The 19,339-nt window shown below is 52.9% G+C and overlaps 1 protein-coding gene across 20 annotated transcripts; it reads left to right on the forward strand.

The window, feature by feature from the left end:
- Positions 1–1,415: 1,415 nt before the first annotated feature.
- Positions 1,416–19,306, forward strand: KCNIP2 (potassium voltage-gated channel interacting protein 2). 20 transcript variants are annotated; one of them, XM_081073498.1, is made up of 12 exons: positions 1,437–1,628; positions 1,712–1,800; positions 14,417–14,512; positions 15,379–15,432; positions 16,092–16,216; positions 16,596–16,665; positions 16,840–16,910; positions 17,035–17,142; positions 17,308–17,412; positions 17,550–17,612; positions 17,911–17,974; positions 18,832–19,304. In XM_081073498.1, the coding sequence occupies exons 2-11, from the start codon at positions 1,728–1,730 to the stop codon at positions 17,956–17,958; spliced, it is 813 nt and encodes a 270-aa protein (XP_080929624.1). In that variant the 5' UTR covers positions 1,437–1,628; positions 1,712–1,727; the 3' UTR covers positions 17,959–17,974; positions 18,832–19,304. The 20 variants fall into 20 exon arrangements, 19 of the variants coding, with proteins under 19 accessions (XP_080929611.1, XP_080929628.1, XP_080929616.1 ...); XM_081073490.1 differs by lacking the exons at positions 14,417–14,512; positions 15,379–15,432 and adding exons at positions 3,097–3,159; positions 3,887–4,020; positions 4,254–4,549 and having other exon boundaries at positions 1,430–1,800; positions 17,911–19,304; XM_081073501.1 differs by lacking the exon at positions 15,379–15,432 and having other exon boundaries at positions 1,430–1,628.
- Positions 19,307–19,339: the final 33 nt, after the last annotated feature.

Below are 19,339 nucleotides of genomic sequence, written 5' to 3' on the forward strand. Positions count from 1 at the left end.
TGAAGAGGCCGGCCAGCCCATTTGGGCTGCTTGTGGATTCCTGCCAGTCTTTCCGATGAAGTGAATAAGGGCAGATCTAGGGCACGAGGCAATAAGCGAAGGACTTCTTGCCCTCCATGGTAGGACCCACCTATCTCGACCTCGACCCATTTACGTACACCTTATCCTAAGAACTCCAAACGAGTCCCATCCTCTCCTAGAGTTCAACCCCAAAAGGAGCTTCCTTGCATTGTCCATGCCCCAATGTCTTTGCCAAGTCTGGAAGATCTTCCAGAGCCAGGGGAGAGCCAGGAGCAGGGCATTGCTCCCAAAGATCGTGTCCTTTGGCTGCTTGTCCCTTTCTCATGCCTGAACTCCCACTATAATTCCTCCTGGGTTAATTGAATCAATTGCTTGGAAATTAAATCCAATTAAAGAGATTAAATGTATTGGGGTTACTTTAGCTGAAGCTTTGTCACCACAGGTTACTCCTCCAAAGGAGCCATTGGGCGGGTAGGGATTACTTGGGATACTGCCACCATACTATCCAGAACCACCAGACACTTCCCTCCCCTCCATCTTCGTGGTGGGTGGAGGGCTCTTGCCTAGGATCCCAGGCAGCATCCTGGGGAAGGTCGTTCAAATAGGCTCAGTCATTTAGTAGCCATTCCCGGGAGCCAGAGGTAGTCAGCTTTATGCAAGCCTCTGACTTCAGAAAAGGAGCTCATCTAAGGGAATGGGGCTCATAACAAGAACATTTATTCCCCGCTTTGGATCCTCACCCTTAGTCGCTCCCCAAATCTTACATTAAACAGAAGGAATCTAGTACTGAGCATGTGACAAGAGAGAGAAGGGCAGGAACGTTGGGAAAACACACAAAGTCTTGAGAAACTGATCTTTTTCACTCTTTTCTTCCCAGTTGGCCCGTGGGGTCATTAGATCAGGAAAGAAGGTGCTCAAAGTGAATGGGGCCCAGAACCAGGGTCCTGGAGTGAGTGAGGGTTGGGGTCCTGAGGTAAGAGAAAAGTAGTCCACTGGCTTGAGATGAGCCTTATTGGAGGCCGGGTCGACCTTTCCTCTGCATCCCCAACTCCCTCCACGCAGGGTGAGCACTGGCCGGGCCACAGAGACCCATAAATGGGAGAACAGGAGAATATAGGGGCTAACGTGGAGACTGACGAACAGGGGACTCAGACACATACCCGAGTGCCTTTGAATTGAGGGCGGGGTTTCCTCACTGTGGGGCCTTTCTGACCCTGCTATCCTGTACCCCAAAGACCCATGGCTTCAGGTTTAGGGGGTAGTGTTGCTGAAGAGCCAGTCTCCCTCCCTGCTCTTTCCAGCTTACCCTTTCACCGGGTGCCTCCCCCGAGCTGCAAAGAGGAGGGGGCGGGGGTAGGGGGAGCCAATCCCGGCAGCGCCAAAGGGGGGAGGCGGCGGTGACAGCCGCGGGGAGGGGGCGGGAGGAGAGAGGCGGCTCTGCTCCGGCTCTGCGCTCAGCTCAGCTCTGTCTCCGGCTCTGCTCTCACTTACTGCCCAAGCCTCCCTCTTGCTCCTGCCCCACGACCCCCGGGTGGGCCTTAGACCCCGACCAGGTCCGCAGACTCTCAGCCCCAGCCGGGACTGTTCCGGCCCGCAGCCCCTGCAGCGCGCTACGCCGCCAGGGGGCGCCGTGTGAGCGCCCTATCCTGGCCACCCGGCGCCCCCTCCCACGGCCCAGGCGGGACGGGAGTGGGGCGCCGGGGGCCATGCGGGGCCAGGGTCGCAAGGAGAGTTTGTCCGATTCCCGAGACCTGGACGGATCCTATGACCAGCTCACCGGTGAGTGGGTGAATTGGGGGTCGCGGGAGGGAGGGTAGATTACATCCCCCCAGACCCTTAAGCCTCTGACCCTGGCCAAGCCCTTACCCACACTCTGTCCCATTTCCAAGCACCCTCCCGGCTGTTCTGGGCCCCAGGACACTGGAGTTCAAAGCTTGGGTCCCACGGGTCAGGGGTGGTGGTGGTGGCAGGAGTGGGAAAAGCAGGTGGGCAGGTGGAGAGAGGCAGCAGGTGTGGGTGGGTGTGACACCATGTTAGGAGGGTGTCTGGAGTGGGAGGTGGTTCGTGCGTGAGCGCCTGTCATTCTTTGTGTGTGTCTGTGTGTACATCTGTGTGTGCCTCCCACAGCTGGTTGCCATGTGCCCTGGGCTTGGTGACAGCCAGGGTGAGTGTGATTATATGTGGCTGTGCAATTGTATGATCTTGTCAGATGTTTGAGTGAGGTTGTGTAGCACCCTGATTGTACCAATGAAGTTGTTTTGACTATGTGTTTCTGTTCTATGTGCAACTCGACTTTGAGTGTGATTCTGTATGAAGTGGCATGTGACTTCCAAAACGTGTTAGGGCTTCACTTTATGGTGACCTGTCTCTTTGTAAGATTTTGTGAACCTCCTGGGGCAAACGTTTGTTAAGGTGGGTTGTGTTATGTTTTGTGATTGTGAGACTGTGCGGGTTTTGTTGACATTTGATGCTGATTGTGTACTTTCACGTAGTGGAGTCTTCAGTGGGGCTCTGTGAGTGTCTGTGGTATGTCTTACCCTGGCTACCTCTCTGGCTTCCTGGTGCAGAAGGGGGTCTGTAATGCATACTACCGCTTCCCCCACGTATTCTACAAATAGCCAGGGGGACCCAACGAAGGACTGTAAGGTCCAGCTGCCCAGCCTGGTCCCCAGGAGCAGCACCTGGACAGTGAGGAGGCTTTGGTTAGTGCTGGGTCAGCCCCCCTATAAAGTACTCAGAGATCATTCTTACAACTGAAGCTCTTTCAATCTCCCAACAACCCTCCCAAACTTCACCCAAACATGGAGGAAAGCACATCCTCTGGCCTCCCCTCCAGACCCAGAGATAGAAACTCTAGGCCGAGGAGGTGCCATATGGCCTCCCTTTATAAGTGACCCCCCAAACCACTTTGCTGCCCAGGCGTCCTCTCTCTCTCCCACATTGGGGAGGTATGTGAGACCAGTACATCTGTGCCTATGCACATTCCTGGGTTGATAGGCAGATCCATGTTTTTGTGTGGGTGACACCATGTGCACATTTCCATGTTCGTGTGTGTTTCTGTCTCTCATTGTACAGCCTGCCCAAGAACTCCAATAGAGAATGGGAGGAGGAAGACCGTCTCACCTGTGTCTGAAACAAGTAGGGAGGTGGAGGGAGGATATGATCCTTGTCTGTCCTGAGTGGAGTGAGTTTAAGACTTAGGGGTGGGGGAGAAGACTAGGATTTAATGCCTTTAGAAAGTGTCTCCCGCACTCACTGACCCTGGTGTGGTCCTAGTTCCTAAGCCAAGACTCTCAGAAGGGGGAACCTTTCCACCTAGGCCGTCCCCAAATGTGTCTCAAACTTGGATGGAATTTAAAGGTACAACTGTCTAGCTCTGCTTTGAACTCTGTTCTCATCATCTCAGGATCCTTGAGAGTTGTAAGAGCCCAGGGTCCTCCTCAGCACCACATTAGTCAGTGTTTACTTCCTGCTTTGATTCTCTCCTTTACTGGACTCATCCCCTATCCACTTGGCTATTTGAATCAGAAATTAATTAGGTGAAGGAGGGAAGCACTTGTATTGGAAGGTACAGGAATGGAAGTGTGAGTACCAATTATGTATGACTTTTGCTCTCTCTGGGCCTCACTTTTCTCATCTGTAAAATGGGGGAATACTACTTCCTGCCTGCCTCCCAAGGGAAATAGAAAGGTCAAATATTGAGAAGCATCAAGGATCGTTTTCCACATTAATGAGCCTCCTCTCTGTAGAAAACTCTACACACGATTTGGAAAGAAGAAATAGGACTACCAGGAGCTCTCCTTTCCAAGGAGGGCTTATCTTATAGCAGGAGACAAATGGGGTTGGGACGCCCCCTGTGTTAAAGCTCAGGGTGCTCAGGGTTCTTGGAGACGACCTGAGCAGAAGCCTGAAGGGGAGTCGTTGTCCGCGGTGCTGAAGAGCGCTCCGGGAGGAGGTGCAGCCGGGCCATGGAGATCCCAAGGTTCCTTCTGTGTGCAGGTGGGATTCCTGGGATTGGACATAGGGGATAGTCTTTGGCTCCCATAGTCCCAGCCCATCAGGCTGTTAGGGAGGGGGCCCTAAAGTCATACCTCAGGGCATCCTGGGTTCTTCCGACCGCTTTCCTTACCCACTCCCACGCGAGGCTCAAAACAAAGATGGGGAAGACTTTTAAAGGGGAAAAACGTCCGTGAGCCACCCCACCCTGCATCTAACCCCTCTGGTCTTCCCAGCCCTGCAGAGCAGCTTGGCAGCGCGGCAGGGTGGGAAAAGTCAGCGGATCAGCGGTGTTTCTGTCCGAGCTGGAAGCAAAGAAAGGACTGGAGAAGATGAGAGTTGGGACCTGGCTGGCCAACGCCTGAGCTCGGATCCCTGGGCCTGGGATCTTGGAGTCGCGTTCCTCTGGCCATAAATATTGCTCCCCGGACTGGGGCGCCCCCGTGTGGTCTTAGAAGAGCCATGCCTGCAGAGTTGATTCTGAATGGGGATGTCTCCAAATCAAGTGGCAAGATTTGCGTGGAGTTCAGAGGTGATTCTCCAGAAGCCTCGTAGATGAAGGATTTTAAGCCCAAAATACGTGACCCCAGACTGGGATCTCCCTGCTGTAGGTTAACCTAGCAGTCGGGAGGCGTTAGTGGGTCTTGGAAGGGGTTTACTTTGGGTGTAACGAGATAGGGATGAGTCCGGGAAAGGGGTCAGGGCCGGGAATGAAGGGAGGGGAGCTTCTTGCCGCATTTGGCTGGCAATCGGCATATGATGGGAGAGTCTGTGAATGCACTGGAGCAGGACAGAGGAACACAGAACATAAGCAGCTATGAGAAAACGGGATTCGCTGCCAGGAGACCGAGACCAGTAGGGGCACGTCCCTGCCGCCTCTTCTTTGTCACCCATATACACTGGCCAGTTCCTCCTCCTCCTTTCTGCTCCCTCTCCCATTGGTCCCGGAAGTATGGAAGTGTGGGAAGTTTCCATGACAACTGTGGCCTCTTACCCCTTCTCCTTTCTACCAAAATGGGAGGAGGAGGGGTGTGAAAGGCAGAGAAGGAGGGGCTGAAGAAGGGCAGTGAAAGATAAAAATTCATTTCCCCTCCACCTCCTTTTTCAAAACCTGTGAGTGCCTCCCTTCCCCACCGCAAATCCTGAAAATGTTCCAAAAGAAGGCTGTAAGGAGCAGCCCTCCGCCCCCGCCCATCCCTCGCCCCAGTCTAGGAACTTTGGGGGCGGGTACTTCAGATGATGGGGCCAGGGTGAGTCCCCCTCGTGCGGCCAGGAAAAGGCAGGGAACTGAACGAGACTGCTGTCTGAGATCCTGGTCCCGCCGGTCCGGCCCTCCCGCGCCGCCCACGCAGGGCCCACTCGGGTTGGGGCGGAGACCCGACCACCCCGGGCGTTGGGGCGGAGCTTGGCCACTGTGCTCTCGGCGGAACCATGAACCATTGCCCCCGCAGGTGCCGGAGCCCATTGGGGCAGGCAGCGCGATCCCTCTACCAGCTGGTGACTGGGTCGCTGTCGCCAGGTATGAGAAAGGGACGAAGGGGCTTGACCCCTCAAAAAGTGAGCGAAGTGGGATAGGAGCCTTACAGAGGTGGGGAGGGAAAGGGCCCCTCACAGATAGAGCAGGATGTCTCAAAGGAAAGGATTTAAAGGGCAAAACCCCTGACAGAAGTGGAGCTGGAATAGGATCCCTTACAGAGCAGGTGGAGGAGACAAGAACCCTCAAGAGGAAAGGAAAGGGGGCGTTATTGTCCCTCACAATGGTAGAGGAGGGGGCAGGGCTTCTCACTGAGGTAAGAGGAGGGGGCCTCAAGCAGGTGGATGTGAGGGGCAAAGCCCCGCACAGGGACAAAAGGAGGAAGGAAGCTTGTAGCAGAGCAGGAAAAAGGCACAGCCCTTTTGCTTAATTTAATGGGATCTTAAGATGACTGGGTGAGTGTCCAGAAGGTAAAAGTCCTGAGGTGGAACTGGACCAACATGAACTCAGCTAGTGAGTTCATGCATGAAGGGATGGATAGACTTGTGTGGCATAAGGATTGTATGTCACCATTTTGTCTATCTCTGCGAGTCTGTATTAACTGGGTTGTGATTACTGGGGTTGTGTTTCGCTGCGGTTGCATATCCTTGGGATTCTGTGACACTGAGACTGCGTGTACTTGGAGTTCTATGCTTTAGAGTTGGGGGTTCCTGAGTCCACTAAGTTAGTTGTGTAGCCTTCGCAAGGTTTTACCTTGGTGTGGGCTTTGTGGAATTTATGACATGGAGATTGTGTGTCATATGGTACTGCTGAGGTCTGCATACACCTCCACTTGGGTTTCCGTAGGACTGCCTGGGCAGGGCCCACAGAACCCAGCATCCCCTCCCCACCTGGCCTGGGGAGACCAAAACAACCTAGCCCCATGACATTCTGGGATCTGTAATACTCTGGCTCTCTCCGTGGTATCCACTTGAGACCCTGGAGTATAGCAGGCCTCTCCTTGCTATGTGCTCACCAGAAGAAAGGGAAATGGGGCTGAGCCAGAGTCATACTCGGAAGTCTGTTGGGGAGCATGCATCTCCCAAACTCACTGCTTGGGCCTGTCTCTAGTGACAGATGGCTAGAGCCAGGCGGGGCCAGCTCTGTCATAGCAGGAATGACTTCCAGGCCCCAAAATAGCCCGAAGGCCTAGGGAGTTCATTAATCACCTGATGCAACTGGGGGCTGCTGTGTCTTCTGGTCTGGCTGGGGATGGATGGAGGCTAGGGGACTGAGAAGGGCTTTGGGATCTTCACTGGAGGAGCAAGGACAGATGAGAAAGTAGGACAGCGGCATAGGCTGGGTATCCCCATAAGGCTGTATTACTCCAGGTTTGAACAACTAAATGACAGGGAGGGCCCACCTAATGCTTCAAGATAGTTTTCCCTTGAACCCTTACCCTGTTTAAAGTTCTTCCATTAAGACGTCTCTTCTTTGGGTGAGGAGCTAAGTGGCACCGGGATGCTTGGGGAGAACAGATCTGGGCAAGTTTCTCATAGGCCCTGAGACTTGAGAGGTCTTAGAGTGGGGTGAAGGAAGAACCTGAAAGACAACTTACTCTTTCACTTCTGACAGACTCTCCCATCAGAGGCCTGATTGATTTAGGACCTTGAGTTCCTGTGAAGCTGGGTCAAGGTCTCTGAAGGTCGAGGGTAGAGGTGAGAGGGAAGTGGAGGGTCCAGGGACAGGGCAATTGGCTGTAAGCTTGTCAATCTGTCCATCTGTGAGTCACAGCAAAGAGCAGGGAGCGCACCTGTGTTGCCTCTTTCAATCCAAACAATCCTGGCTTGACATTCAAGGCTCCATGGAATCTGAACACTTTTCATATTATCATTTATAACTCTCCCAACACAAACTAAACTACAGCCACCCAGGAATCCTTGACATCCCTATGTGCTTTGGAGAGATAGCTTGAGGGACCTGGAAGATCATTGGTTCTGTTTCAAGTCTTTATCCAGTTCTTACCATCTGTGTTATCTTGGGAAAATCACTTCTCTGAGCTTCAACTGCGTCTGCAACATGGGTATATTACTACTCACTCTGACCATGTCAGCTGTAAACACAGGAATAATAGACCCTACCTCTCAGGTTTAGTATGAGGACTAATTGAGATAATATATATGAATTATTTAGTACACAAAATGTGCTCAATAAATGTTGATCCCTTTGTTAAGGTAGACTGTTAACATTTTAGCCATCCTTTAAGAACCAGCTCAAAATATGCCCTCCCCAAGTTTTGTCTGATCTCCCATTTAGAAAGTTTTTACTATAGCTCATTTCACGGCCTGCCTAACAATTCTATCATGTAGTAGGCATATTTGGAATGAATAAATGCCTTCTGGTTAGTTCCCTCAGTGAGCTGTCGCTCCCTGGGCAGAGGGAGCCAGAGCCCTGTTTGGTTCACTTTTGTTCCACAGGTACCAGCTCAGAGCCTGGCATTCAATGTGTATAGGTCCAATTTTTTAATGTCTTTGCCCTCTAGGAACTTGCCATCTAGTTGAGGAAGCAGGATTGACCCAGAAAGATCTGGGTTCAAATGGGCATCATCTTCTCTTCGTTAGGTAACTGAGTAGTAAGTCCCTTTACCTCTCTGGGCATTGGTTACCTCATCAGTAAGATGGGTACAATACTGTTCACTCTGCCTACCTCGTGGGGTTGTCACACAAAGCCATCAAGAGAACAATGTTTATGGAAATGCCTTGTGAATTGTTAAGAGCTGTAGATTTGTAAGGCGGGGGTGGCATATTATTTGTAATGGTAGCAAACACTTCAGCAGTTACTCTGTGCCAGAAGTTATTCTAACAGCTTTCTATGTGTGAATTCATTTACTTCTCCCAGCAACCATATGAGATGGTAAACTGAGGCACACAGAAGTTAAGAACTTGTCCAGTTAATTGCAATTGGCAAAGCTGGGATTTGAACCCAGGGAGTCTGGCAACCTGGCCTACACTATTACCTACCATGCTCGACTGCCTCCTTTTACTATTCCTACTAATAACATTACAGAATTAGGTGCTCAGTTTTGAGACCCAACATTGAGTTTAGTAGAAATTCAGGTACGTGGGAGCCCACTGATGACTGGAGGCTCTGAAGGGAAGAGAACTTAAGCTGCCTGTGAAGGTAAGAACTGTAGGATAGGAGAGCAGCAGGGAGGGCATTCCAGGCAGAGGGAATAGCAGGAGCAAAGGCACAGAGACAGCACCAAGTTTGGTGTGTTTGGGAGACAGTGAGGAGCCAAACTAAATTGGAAAAAAAAAAGGGATCTGCTGAGGAGGGGAAGGGGAAAGGTATTAAATGCCAGATGTAGAATTTGGACTGTGATAGGAAGATATTTGCTGGTTTCACCTGTAAACCTGTAATTTCTAAGGTGTGAGAAACCGAAAGAAGTCCCTGAATTGACTTCTTCCTGAGGGAGTTGGGGAGAGTGAAGTAGAACCAAGCCTGCCTGAAGCTACCCTATTTCCCAGTGCTCCTTTCCACACCTTCCTGGGATGTTGGGTAAGGTGTGGTGTGAAATGGACGCCTGACCTCCAGTGGTGGCCTGTAGAATAGCAGTTTAGTGAACCTCACTTGAAACTTTGGGACCACCTCCCACCCGACCCCCACCCACTACTGGGGCTCAGACACATTAATTCCAGAGCTGGACACGGAGGGAGGGCTTCCTCTGGGGTCATTACCCCTAAAGTGAGCCTACTGGGTGGTCAAGCTGCCTAAGAAGGGAGCCTATGTAGTGTGGTGGGTTAGTGTGCAGGCTCAGTCAGACTGAGTTAAAATTGAGGCTCTGATGCTTATTGATATTGGAGATTTGCTTATCCTCCTTTTGCCTTAGTTTTACTACCTGTAATATGGAGATAATAGTACTTCCTTCCCAGGTTTATTGTGAAAATTCAATGTGATAATGTCTGTAAAGACCTAGCACACTATCGACTGTGTTTCCCCGAAAATAAGACCTAGCCAGACAATCAGCTCTAATGCGTCTTTTGGAGCAAAAATTAATATAAGGCCAGGTCTTGTTTTAATATAAGACCGAGTCTAATGTAATATAATATAATATAATATAATATAATATAATATAATATAATGTAACATAACATAATATAATACTGGGTCTTATATTAACTTTTGCTCCAAAGAACACATTAGAGCTGATGGTCTGGCTAGGTCTTATTTTCGGGGAAACATGTTAGCACATAGTGAGTGCTTAGCCAGTGTTAGCCAGCTGTGCAGTAACTCCGCAGCTCTGGTTTTCAGTGCACTGGCTCTGCAGGCCTCTCCCCACCCCCCCTACTTTCCACCACCACCACCACCACGTTAGGAGCAGGAAAGGTGGGGGAGAGGCTCCAGGAATACTCTAGGGGACTGAGAGGGTGGGGGTGGGAGGGTGGCACCTTTGGTGGGTTCCCTCTTACCCTGGGATGGAGAACGTCTACTCAATAAGGGTTCCCAAGGAGCAGGCAGGGCTTTGGCAGCTCTTGGGTGAGGCCCCAGCCAGGAGGAAGGGAAGAGCACAGTCCCTCCTCCTCTCCCAAGGAGCTTGAGTCTCTTGGTCCCAAAAGCCACTAAATAAGTCTCCTCTCCAGAAGGTTGTGACAAGTCTAAGCAGCCTTTTTCCTGCCCAGGCTATTGGACCCAATCCTCCCTCCTTGGGCCTCAGTTTCCCTGTCTGTGACCTGTGGGAAGAGAGTGCTTCCAGCCTCAGTCTCCATGGCAACCGCAATCGATGGTTGTGGTGTCCTCCTGACGGGAGAGGTCACTGCCTTCTCCTCTCTTATTTGCTCATACAGTTTCATGCAGATACAATTACACAACCACCATAGACCCATACTCCTAATTATAGGGCACATCCATATTATGAGTCTTCAGACCCACATCCCATAGTCCTACTAAAACAGACACCTCACCCCCCATGCACAGAAGTACTCCAATACACTCTCACACACATGTACCATAGACACCCAGGTCACATACCCACATATACAAGATACATACCTAATAGGTACACAATTGTGTAAACACACACAGGCACACATACTCTCCATACAGACAAACATGGGAACATACACACGAGAAAACACCCAGACACTCATATTCTGACCCATGCATCTAGTACTTACATATGTACAGCTCATAGTTACACACATACACACTGGCCCTTCCCTGCCTTCTCTCTAAGCACAGCTCCTCTGTCTGACCCCTACCTTTGGGTCTGACCCCTTCCTTTGGTGCGTAGTAGCCACAGGGTATCTCGGGGAAGCTGTCCTCAGGGACAGAAGCAGGCCAATGCCTCCCTCCTCTGGCCTGGCCTGGCCCATAGCCTTCACACCGAAGCTCCCAAGAAGATGCCAGTCCAAAGGCTGAGGTGGCCAGTGAAGAGGAAGAGGCTGTGGCTGGGAGGCGAATGGGGCCGAGGCGGGGTGAGGAGGGTGGGGAGAGGGAGGAGATCTTGGGAGGGAGAAGGGGAGGGAGGCTGCAGGCGGTCCTACTCACGCTGGGGAGCCTGAGGGGGAGGTGGTGCGAGGAGGGTGGCAGTCCTATCTGAGCCTCAGCTGGTGGGGGCCATGCCCCAGGCCCACTATGAACCTGGAAGGGCTAGAGATGGTCGCTGTGCTGGTGGTCCTCGCCCTGTTTGTCAAGGTCCTGGAGCAGTTTGGCCTCTTTGAGCCTGTCTCCTTGGAAGGTAACCTAGGTATCTGGGCAGGTCCAGGCTGCTGGCTGGAGGGACAGCCGCCAACAGCATGAGGGGTGGGGAGGAGTTACTCTGACTTTTATGACTGGGGGCAGGGGTGAGCAGGTTAGTAATGGGATAGGGCGTCTCGGGGAGGTGGGGAGATGAGGATGGGTGTGTTTGGAACAGGATTTATGAGAGAGGTTAAAGAGGGGGACTTGAGTGGATCTGGGGGGCGGTGAGGAGGGAATCTAGGGGACTGGTGTCTGAAGAAGATGAAGAGAGAGGGCCAGGGGACGGTGTTTGGGGGAGATGATGAGGGGTACAGCATGGGAAGACTGTGTGGACGTGAGGGGAGTCTGGGGGACATGAAGGGGGGTCTGGAGATAGGCAGGGGCATCTGGAGTAGAGGAAGGAGGTCCCAGGGATCATGAGAACACCAAAGTTCTGGGGAGTCCCTTTTGGGGCCAGTGGCCCACAACAGTGCTCTGAAGACATATGTGATTCTCCACACATCCATCCTTGCAGGTGTGTGTGTGTGTGTGTGGATTCAGTATGCAAGAGATACAGGGATTGTAATTGTGTGTCTGTTCACGTGTGTGGTAAGAATGGACAAAGTGTGTGACTGTGTGAGCCTGAGGGATGTGATCAGAGTGACCGGGTGTGTGGCTTTGTCAGATGGTAGAGGTGACTGTGCCTAATGGGGACAAGGTATGTGGCTGAGCCTCTGGGCATCGGGTTGTGTGCATGGCTGTCCCCAGAGTTCCCGGAGAATATACCAGTTCTATACCCAAGGCTTAGGATGGGAGTAGGTTCTGGTGGGACAAGAGAGGGAACACTGTGAATGAGACATTTACAGATCAGCTCTGGCAGGAACGTGAGGTGTGGGTTAGATCAGGGACCCTACTTCCCAAAAGTCCCCTTGCCTCTCCCAGTTAGTTCCTCTCAGCATCCAAAGGCAGAATGCTCTCCAGGGCTTAGACACTGGGAGTGGGATATCAATTCTCCACTCCATCCCAAAGTCAAGTGGGGAGAGTGATACTGGAGGTAGAGAAGGGAGCAATTTCTGCCTCCCCCCCCCACACACACACATACAGAGAGTTTTGGCCTCTCCCTCCTCTTCACACCAACAACTGTGCAGCTCCATAGCATGGCTGTTCCCCAGTTCCACCAGGGACAGGAAAACGGGCAAGAAACGTGATAGGAGGGCTGCAGGGTAGATACCTGGGAGAACTAAAAAGATGTGAAGAGAGCTGGGTACAAGAGGAAGGTCCATAAATTGCCTGCTCTAGGGTGCAGTAAGAGCAGAAAACTTCTAGTCCACCCTCCATCCTGCTGCATTTATTGGTATGGGATGAAGAACAGGGATTGGTCCTAGATGAACTGGGGTTCATCCAATCCTAAAAACATGAAGTCAGTTGGGCTCTAATTTGCCATTCCCTTTAGCCTATTTGGTGGGAAGAGATGTTACCCAGGAAACCCAGTAGTCCTGTAGGCTGAAGGCAGCCTGGTTCTCTTCCTACTTCTGGAGGAACCTAGAGGAAATTGAGTCCTGGGAGCACGTAGTGGGGATGTGTGAAGAGGGGTAGGTTGGAAGAGGCAGAGGAGCCTCCCCCCCACTCCCCATCATCCTGCCTCCCCCTTCCCCCACCTGCCCCCCCCCCCTCTGGTGGCGACTATACCACTGGAGGCCCCAGGTGCGGCTTCGGCTTCGGGAAACCAAAGTCTGGGCTAATGGAGCCTTGGGCCAGGAGCCAGGCCGCCATCGATCCCTACCCGGCCCACCCCTTCCTCCTCACCCCTCCCCCTCTTCTTCCCCCTCTCCCTCTCACTTCTCCATAGCTCCTGCTGCAGAGGAGGGTGAGAGAATGTATTGGAGGGGGAGGAGGCTTTGACTTCTAGCTGTTAACTTCCTGGGAGCAGGGCCTTGTCTTAAGGGTGGAGTCTGGCTTGGGAGGACCGGGCCTGCGTGGGAGTCGGGGTGCCCGAGTAACCTACAACCAAAGCAAGATGGGCCCCTCCAGGAAGGTACTGAGGCCAACCTCAGTCTGTGTGCCAGGTCCGGTGGACTCTGGCCTGAGTCTGGAGACGGGTGCAGCCGGGACACAGACGCACACGAAAGCGGAGAGTCTCCCTAGGATACAATTAAAACTGTAGGAAACGTATCAATAGGGGAAGTGAGGGGAATTGTGATCAGTGGGCTCTGCATAGGCCACGTTACACCAAAATACTCATCTCTAAGGTCTGTTATTGCTTCAGAGTTCGCTATAATTTCACCTTCAAAGAGCAAGCCATACTGGAAAGGACTGGGAAGGGACACTTTGAGGGTGGATGAGGAGGAACCCTGTTCCACTGGCAGGAAGACTTTAGGTGCCTGGGAATGAGGAGTTGTAGAAAAGAAAGGGGCATACGCAGGACACATAGAGGTTCTGTGGGTGAGGCACAGTCTTAGGTATCTGGGTGCCATGGACACAGGTCACAACATGCTATGGGTGTATGTCATGGTGATCTTGGTGTGTCATAGTATAAGGTCATAGTCTGTTGTGTCATTAACACAGTGACATGATGTCCCAGAGTCATTGTATGTTTTTGTGTGGTTTGATTATGCTGTGTGTAAGATGGCCTGAATGTGTCATGTTTTTCTAGGTCATATTTGTACGTTTGTGTTAAGGAGTTTTCAGTTCAGTGTGTGTGTGTGTGTGTGTGTGTGTGTGTGTGTGTGTGTGTGTTGGAGGCTGCTTAATTAGGCCATTGGGTTAATTGAGTTACTGGGTATCATGCTGTATGGCATCCATCACTGTGTGATTTATTGTTCTATATGTCACTATACACGCCTGTCACTATATATGTGTGTGGGAGAGGTGTTCCTACTCAGGCAATTCTTGGGTTGGACATCACCCTCAGAGGTCCAGCCATAGCACTGGAGCCAAAGGCCGCGGGTCAGCAGACGCTAAAGCAATGCCACCTCCTCTCCCCGACCCCCCTCTATGTCCCTGGCTGCGTCCGTCCCATTATGCAAGGTGCCCAAGCCGCCTCGGTGGATTTTCCATGCCTCTGAAACCCACTGGGCTCCCCTGGCCCCAGCTACCCTCGCCATCCCTCCTCAATCCTCCCCAACAAACAACCCCCCCCCCAGTCTGAGTTGATTTGTAATGGTGGGGAGGGGACACGGAAGGGCAGTGGGGGTTAATGTGCCTTCCTGGGGTCTTCTCTCTTCCCAGGCCACCCTCCAGGGCCCACTAAAAAAGCGCTGAAGCAGCGGTTCCTCAAGCTGCTGCCTTGCTGCGGGCCCCAGGCCCTGCCCTCAGTCAGTGAAAGCAAGTGCCACTCCTGTGCTTCCGGGGGCGGGGCCCGTTTGTGTGGCGTGTGACCAGGGTGACCGGAGCGGGCCTGCGTGTGTGTGTGCGTGGGCGTGACCAATGTGTCGCGCAACGGCTGGGCACTGGCTGGCGCGAGAATGAGCAAGCGTAGCTGCATCTCTATAAAGAAGCGGAAGGTGTGGGCGTGCTGTTTGGGGGCGTGGTCCGAGTGTCTGGGCGACTCCAGTTTGAGAAATGGGCGGGACCCGGGCCTTTGGGCGTGGACAGTGTGGTAGGGCTGAGGCCGAGGCTAGTGGATGTGACCAATTTGGCAGGGGTGGGGGGACCAAGCGGTTGTGCAGGTCTGTGCGTGGCTTACCTGGGTTAGTGTCTGCGACTCTGGCTGCCCGCCCCGCCCCTGGGCATATTTTGTACATTGCCCGGCAGATGGAGCGCGCGTTCCTCCAGATGCCCGGATACTTGGGTTTTCTAGTGACAGCCTGGTCCCCAGTTGAGTGACCTCGCTTTGTCTCTAGGCCTGTTTCCTCAGTTGGGCCTTGTCCACCTCATAGGATCACACTGCATTTTGCAAGCTATAAAGGCCCGTTTTGTAGTTATTTGAGAATGTCGTTGTGTTTGTTTCCGGGTCTCACTTGGGGGTAGATTCAAAAAAAGGACAGGTGTGAGTCCTGCAAGCATGTGAGTGTGGGATCTATTTCGTGTGTTTCTGTGCTCGTTCGTTACGTGTGCTTTTGCGCGCGGGGCTGGGGTGTGTGCATTGTAACAGGCAGGTCTGTGAGATTTGCTGTGAGTGTGAGGGGTGAGTTGTGTGTCTGCATTTGTCCGAGTCTTCAGCTTTCTCGGTGACAGTTCGCTCCCTTCAGCATTAGCCGCCCCAGCCTCCTTCCGCCCCCACAGACCCCGCCCGCTGGACCCAGGTGACTTACTCTCCTGGTGGGGGCGGGGGGGGGGCGCTTTGGGATCTCAGGGTCGGGGCACTTGCCTGGGGACTGGATTGTGGGGGGGCCTGGGGCGGGACGGAGATGGAGCCAGGGGTGGGGCCTTCGCTAAGGCTTACAGGGGGCAGGGGCAGGGGTGGGGTATGGATGGGGCTTGGCTGGAGCTGGGTGGAGCATGGCTCGGGCATGGCCACGATAGGTGGGGCTTGGCGGGAGGGAAGGATCTGGGCGGGGCAAGGCCAGGGTTGGGCGGATCTGAGGTAGTATGGGAAGGCCAGGAACTTGAACCCTCAGACGCCCTCCGAACCCATCTTTCCTACTCCTCCCCTTCTGGAATGAATATGGGACTGGGGCCTTCCCCTCCAACCAGGGATCGAGGGTCCAGGGGCCAGCGCTAGGTCGGACCCCCTGGCTCTGGGGCCAGGCCTGGCCTTGGGTCGGGCCCGCTGATAGACCTCAAAGCTGACCAGGGTCTCCTCTCCTTGCCTTGATGTCCTTGGCACGGGTTCCAGGGAACTCGCAGGCTGGTCTCTGGTGTCGGAGATGGGGGTATGGATGGGTCGGTGATTTTGAATAGGGGTCGTTGGGGCCGGGCCTGAGGCGCGGCTGTCCCCCCCACCGCCCCTCCGCCCCCGCAGACAGCGTGGAGGATGAGTTTGAACTGTCCACTGTGTGTCACCGGCCTGAGGGGCTGGAGCAGCTGCAGGAGCAAACCAAGTTCACGCGCAAAGAGTTGCAGGTCCTTTACCGCGGCTTCAAGAACGTGAGTACAAAGCCAGGCTAAACTGGGCGGGGGGGCGGAGCCTATCCAGAATTTCTCAGAAAGGTGGCCCGGACGCTTTGGGGAGTGAGAGGGAATGTGAGGGGCAGCGAGAGGCTCACCTTCCCCCGCAGACCGAACTTCTACAGGGAACTTCTGGCCTGTTACAGAGGGGGCGGAGCCTGTAGACTGTCCAGGTTACTTCTGTGTTTTTATAATTGTGCACTGGGGAGTCTTGTCTCCCATTAGAAGAGCCAGATGGTGAGCCCCTGGAGACAAGAAGATTGTTTCTCTCTCTGGGAATCTCTGGGAGGGGTATGTAAGAGAGGTGAGTGGAAGGGGATTTTGTCTCTGCCCTGAGTCTGGTCTCCCCGCCCCCCAGGAATGTCCCAGCGGAATTGTCAATGAGGAGAACTTCAAGCAGATTTACTCCCAGTTCTTTCCTCAAGGAGGTGAGGGAACAAAGCTGGAGAGGAAGCAGCCAACCATTTCTAGGCTGAGTCGGGGAGAGGGTTCTGGAGGGGCTGAGAATGCCAAGTGATAAGAGGCCTTTGGGGAGCCCCACAGAGATAGGAAGTCCTCTGCTGTATGGAAGCCAAGCTTACTGATCCACACGTATTCTGCAGACTCCAGCACATATGCCACTTTTCTCTTCAATGCCTTTGACACCAACCATGATGGCTCAGTCAGTTTTGAGGTGAGCTGGAGGAGGTGGGCCAGGGAGGCCTGGGGCTTCAGAGCCAGGACCTCCCAGCCAACCCCAGAAAGGGGGTGGGGTGAAGGGTATCTGAAGACACATTTCCTCCCTGCCTCCTTCCCAGGACTTTGTTGCTGGTTTGTCAGTGATTCTTCGGGGAACCATAGATGACAGGCTGAACTGGGCCTTCAACCTGTATGACCTCAACAAGGACGGCTGCATCACCAAGGAGGTACACAGGGCAACTGAAGAACTGGAGAGGAGGTGTAAAGGGCCCTTTGGAGGACATGTGACCCACATATGCTTCACCAGCAAGGGGTGAGGGCGGCCCTAATCCCTAGGCCTCCTGGTTTGGAAGCTGGAGGCTCTGAGGAGGGATCCTCTTCTTTCCTAACAGGAAATGCTTGATATCATGAAGTCCATCTATGACATGATGGGGAAGTATACCTATCCCGCACTCCGGGAAGAGGCCCCAAAGGAACATGTGGAGAGCTTCTTCCAGGTGCCTGGGACTGGGTAGGCTGCAGGGTCCTGGAGTGAAGGGAAAGAGTTGAGCTCCCAGTAGGGAACTTACATGAGTTCTACTTGCCTCTTTCCTTCCATCCCTCCTATTCTCCTCCCCACTACCTTTTTTTGCAGAAGATGGACAGGAACAAAGATGGTGTGGTGACCATTGAGGAATTCATTGAGTCGTGTCAAAAGGTACAGGTCCCCGCCCTCCACATTTCCCTGGTCTGAACTTCAGGGCCAGATTCAGTGACACAGGAGATGGCTCCTTTGGGCAGAGTATCATTTCCCTAAGTGAACCCCACTCCCAAATCCTATTCCTTCACAACTCAGAGAGGCCTGTCCCTTCCCCACCTCTGGTCTCTGGTGTCTCCTTCCTCACTGCCTCTTTGTGTCTCTGGATGCCCCCATTTATGTCTCAATGTCTCTCTCCCTGTCTCTGACAAGCGCTTTTTCTTTTTCTCTCCAATCTGCCTCTCTTATACGGCTACAGGACGAGAACATCATGAGGTCCATGCAGCTCTTTGACAATGTCATCTAGCTCCCAAGGAGAGGGGGTCAGTTTTCTTAGGGGGACCATGCTCTAGTCCTAGTCCAGGTGGACCTCACCCTTCTCCTCCCAGGTCTGTCCTCATCCTAGCCCTGCCCTTGGGCCTGTAGGAATCCAAGAGCCTGGGGATTCAGTGGTCCAGATCACTGGAGCTGAAAGGGTCAGGGAGTGGGCAGAGTATATCTTCGGGGTGATCCCACTCCCAACAGCTCCCGCCCCCTTTTTGCCTGACACTCAGTGCTGAGGGAGCCCCTGCTATAGGAATTGAGTGGTTCTCCACCTCCTACCCCCACTCTAGAAACCACAACACTAGACAGAATTTCTCCTGCTATGGTGCTTCCCCCATGCCTGACCCCATAAACAATTTTCCTAAAGACTCCTTCTCAGAGAGGCTGTTCTGTACTTGGCACACTGACTGGCCTTTGAGAGTTCTGTAGGAGGGACAAGAATGTAAAGGGAGCAACCTTGGGCTTGCGCCAGTGGTTAGGTCCTAGGAGGTAGCTGGAGTAGAGAGCAGAAAGTCCTGGAGATTATCAGTGAGAGCTGAGGCATGCCAGGCTCTTTCTCTGAGTGCCACAGGCCTGCCACCAAGCCATCAGACTATGAGTTTCCAGGCTCTTCAGAAGACCTTTTTTCCTTGGAAACACCCCAGAAATTTTCCATACCCTCTTCATTATCCCAAGAGAGCCTGGGATCCTGATGTCTGGTTTATCCCTGGAAGTTTTTCTTCTCATTCCTTCCTTTTTGTATGGTGGTGGTAGCAAGGGAATATGGGTGGGAGATGTCCTGGCTGATTCCTGCCAAAGTTTCAGCCTACCCTCTCTGGTGGCTACAATTTAAGTTTTCATTTGCCATTTCCTCTAGACTTGGAGGCATGGAGTGAGTCAGGGACCATCCAGTGGATGCCTTAGAAGAAAAGGGAAGATGGAGGCAGACATAGCATCTGAACCCAGTGTGGGGGCATTCATTAGAATCTGTGATCTACCCAGGCTCTATTTCAACCCCCCACATAGCCTCCTCATTTCCCACCTATGGTCTCCTCTTGCTTTATTCAATCTACTCAGAGATGCCCTTGAACACACCTGGAAGGCAGGGACCATAGAAGCCAGGTCCCACTTCATCCTCAGCATCCCTGCCATGCTGCCATCCTTTAACATACCTGCTTGTCCCATTTAGCTCTCCTTCCCAATCAGTCAGGATCTGTGGGGAAGGGCCCTGCCCCGAGGAAGCTCCCTTTCTCATCGAGTACTGTTGACTGCTTTGCATTTTTGCTCCTCTGTATATTTTGTAAAATAAGAAATACACTAGATCCAATAAAACACAATGGCTATGCACAGGCTGCTGTCTCTGCCTTTTTGTCCCTCATACCCCA

The sequence above is a fragment of the Rhinolophus hipposideros genome (assembly GCF_964194185.1).
Source record: "Rhinolophus hipposideros genome assembly, chromosome: 15".
In the NCBI taxonomy this organism is placed as follows: domain Eukaryota; kingdom Metazoa; phylum Chordata; class Mammalia; order Chiroptera; family Rhinolophidae; genus Rhinolophus; species Rhinolophus hipposideros.

Coding starts and splice junctions, on each gene's coding strand:
- KCNIP2 (XM_081073494.1), top strand. CDS start 1,728: ATGCGGGGCCAGGGTCGCAAGGAGAGTTTGTCCGATTCCCGAGACCTG. Junction 1,801..14,416: donor ATCCTATGACCAGCTCACCG/GTGAGTGGGTGA, acceptor CTCTCTTCCCAG/GCCACCCTCCAGGGCCCACT. Junction 16,911..17,034: donor ATGGCTCAGTCAGTTTTGAG/GTGAGCTGGAGG, acceptor CCTCCTTCCCAG/GACTTTGTTGCTGGTTTGTC.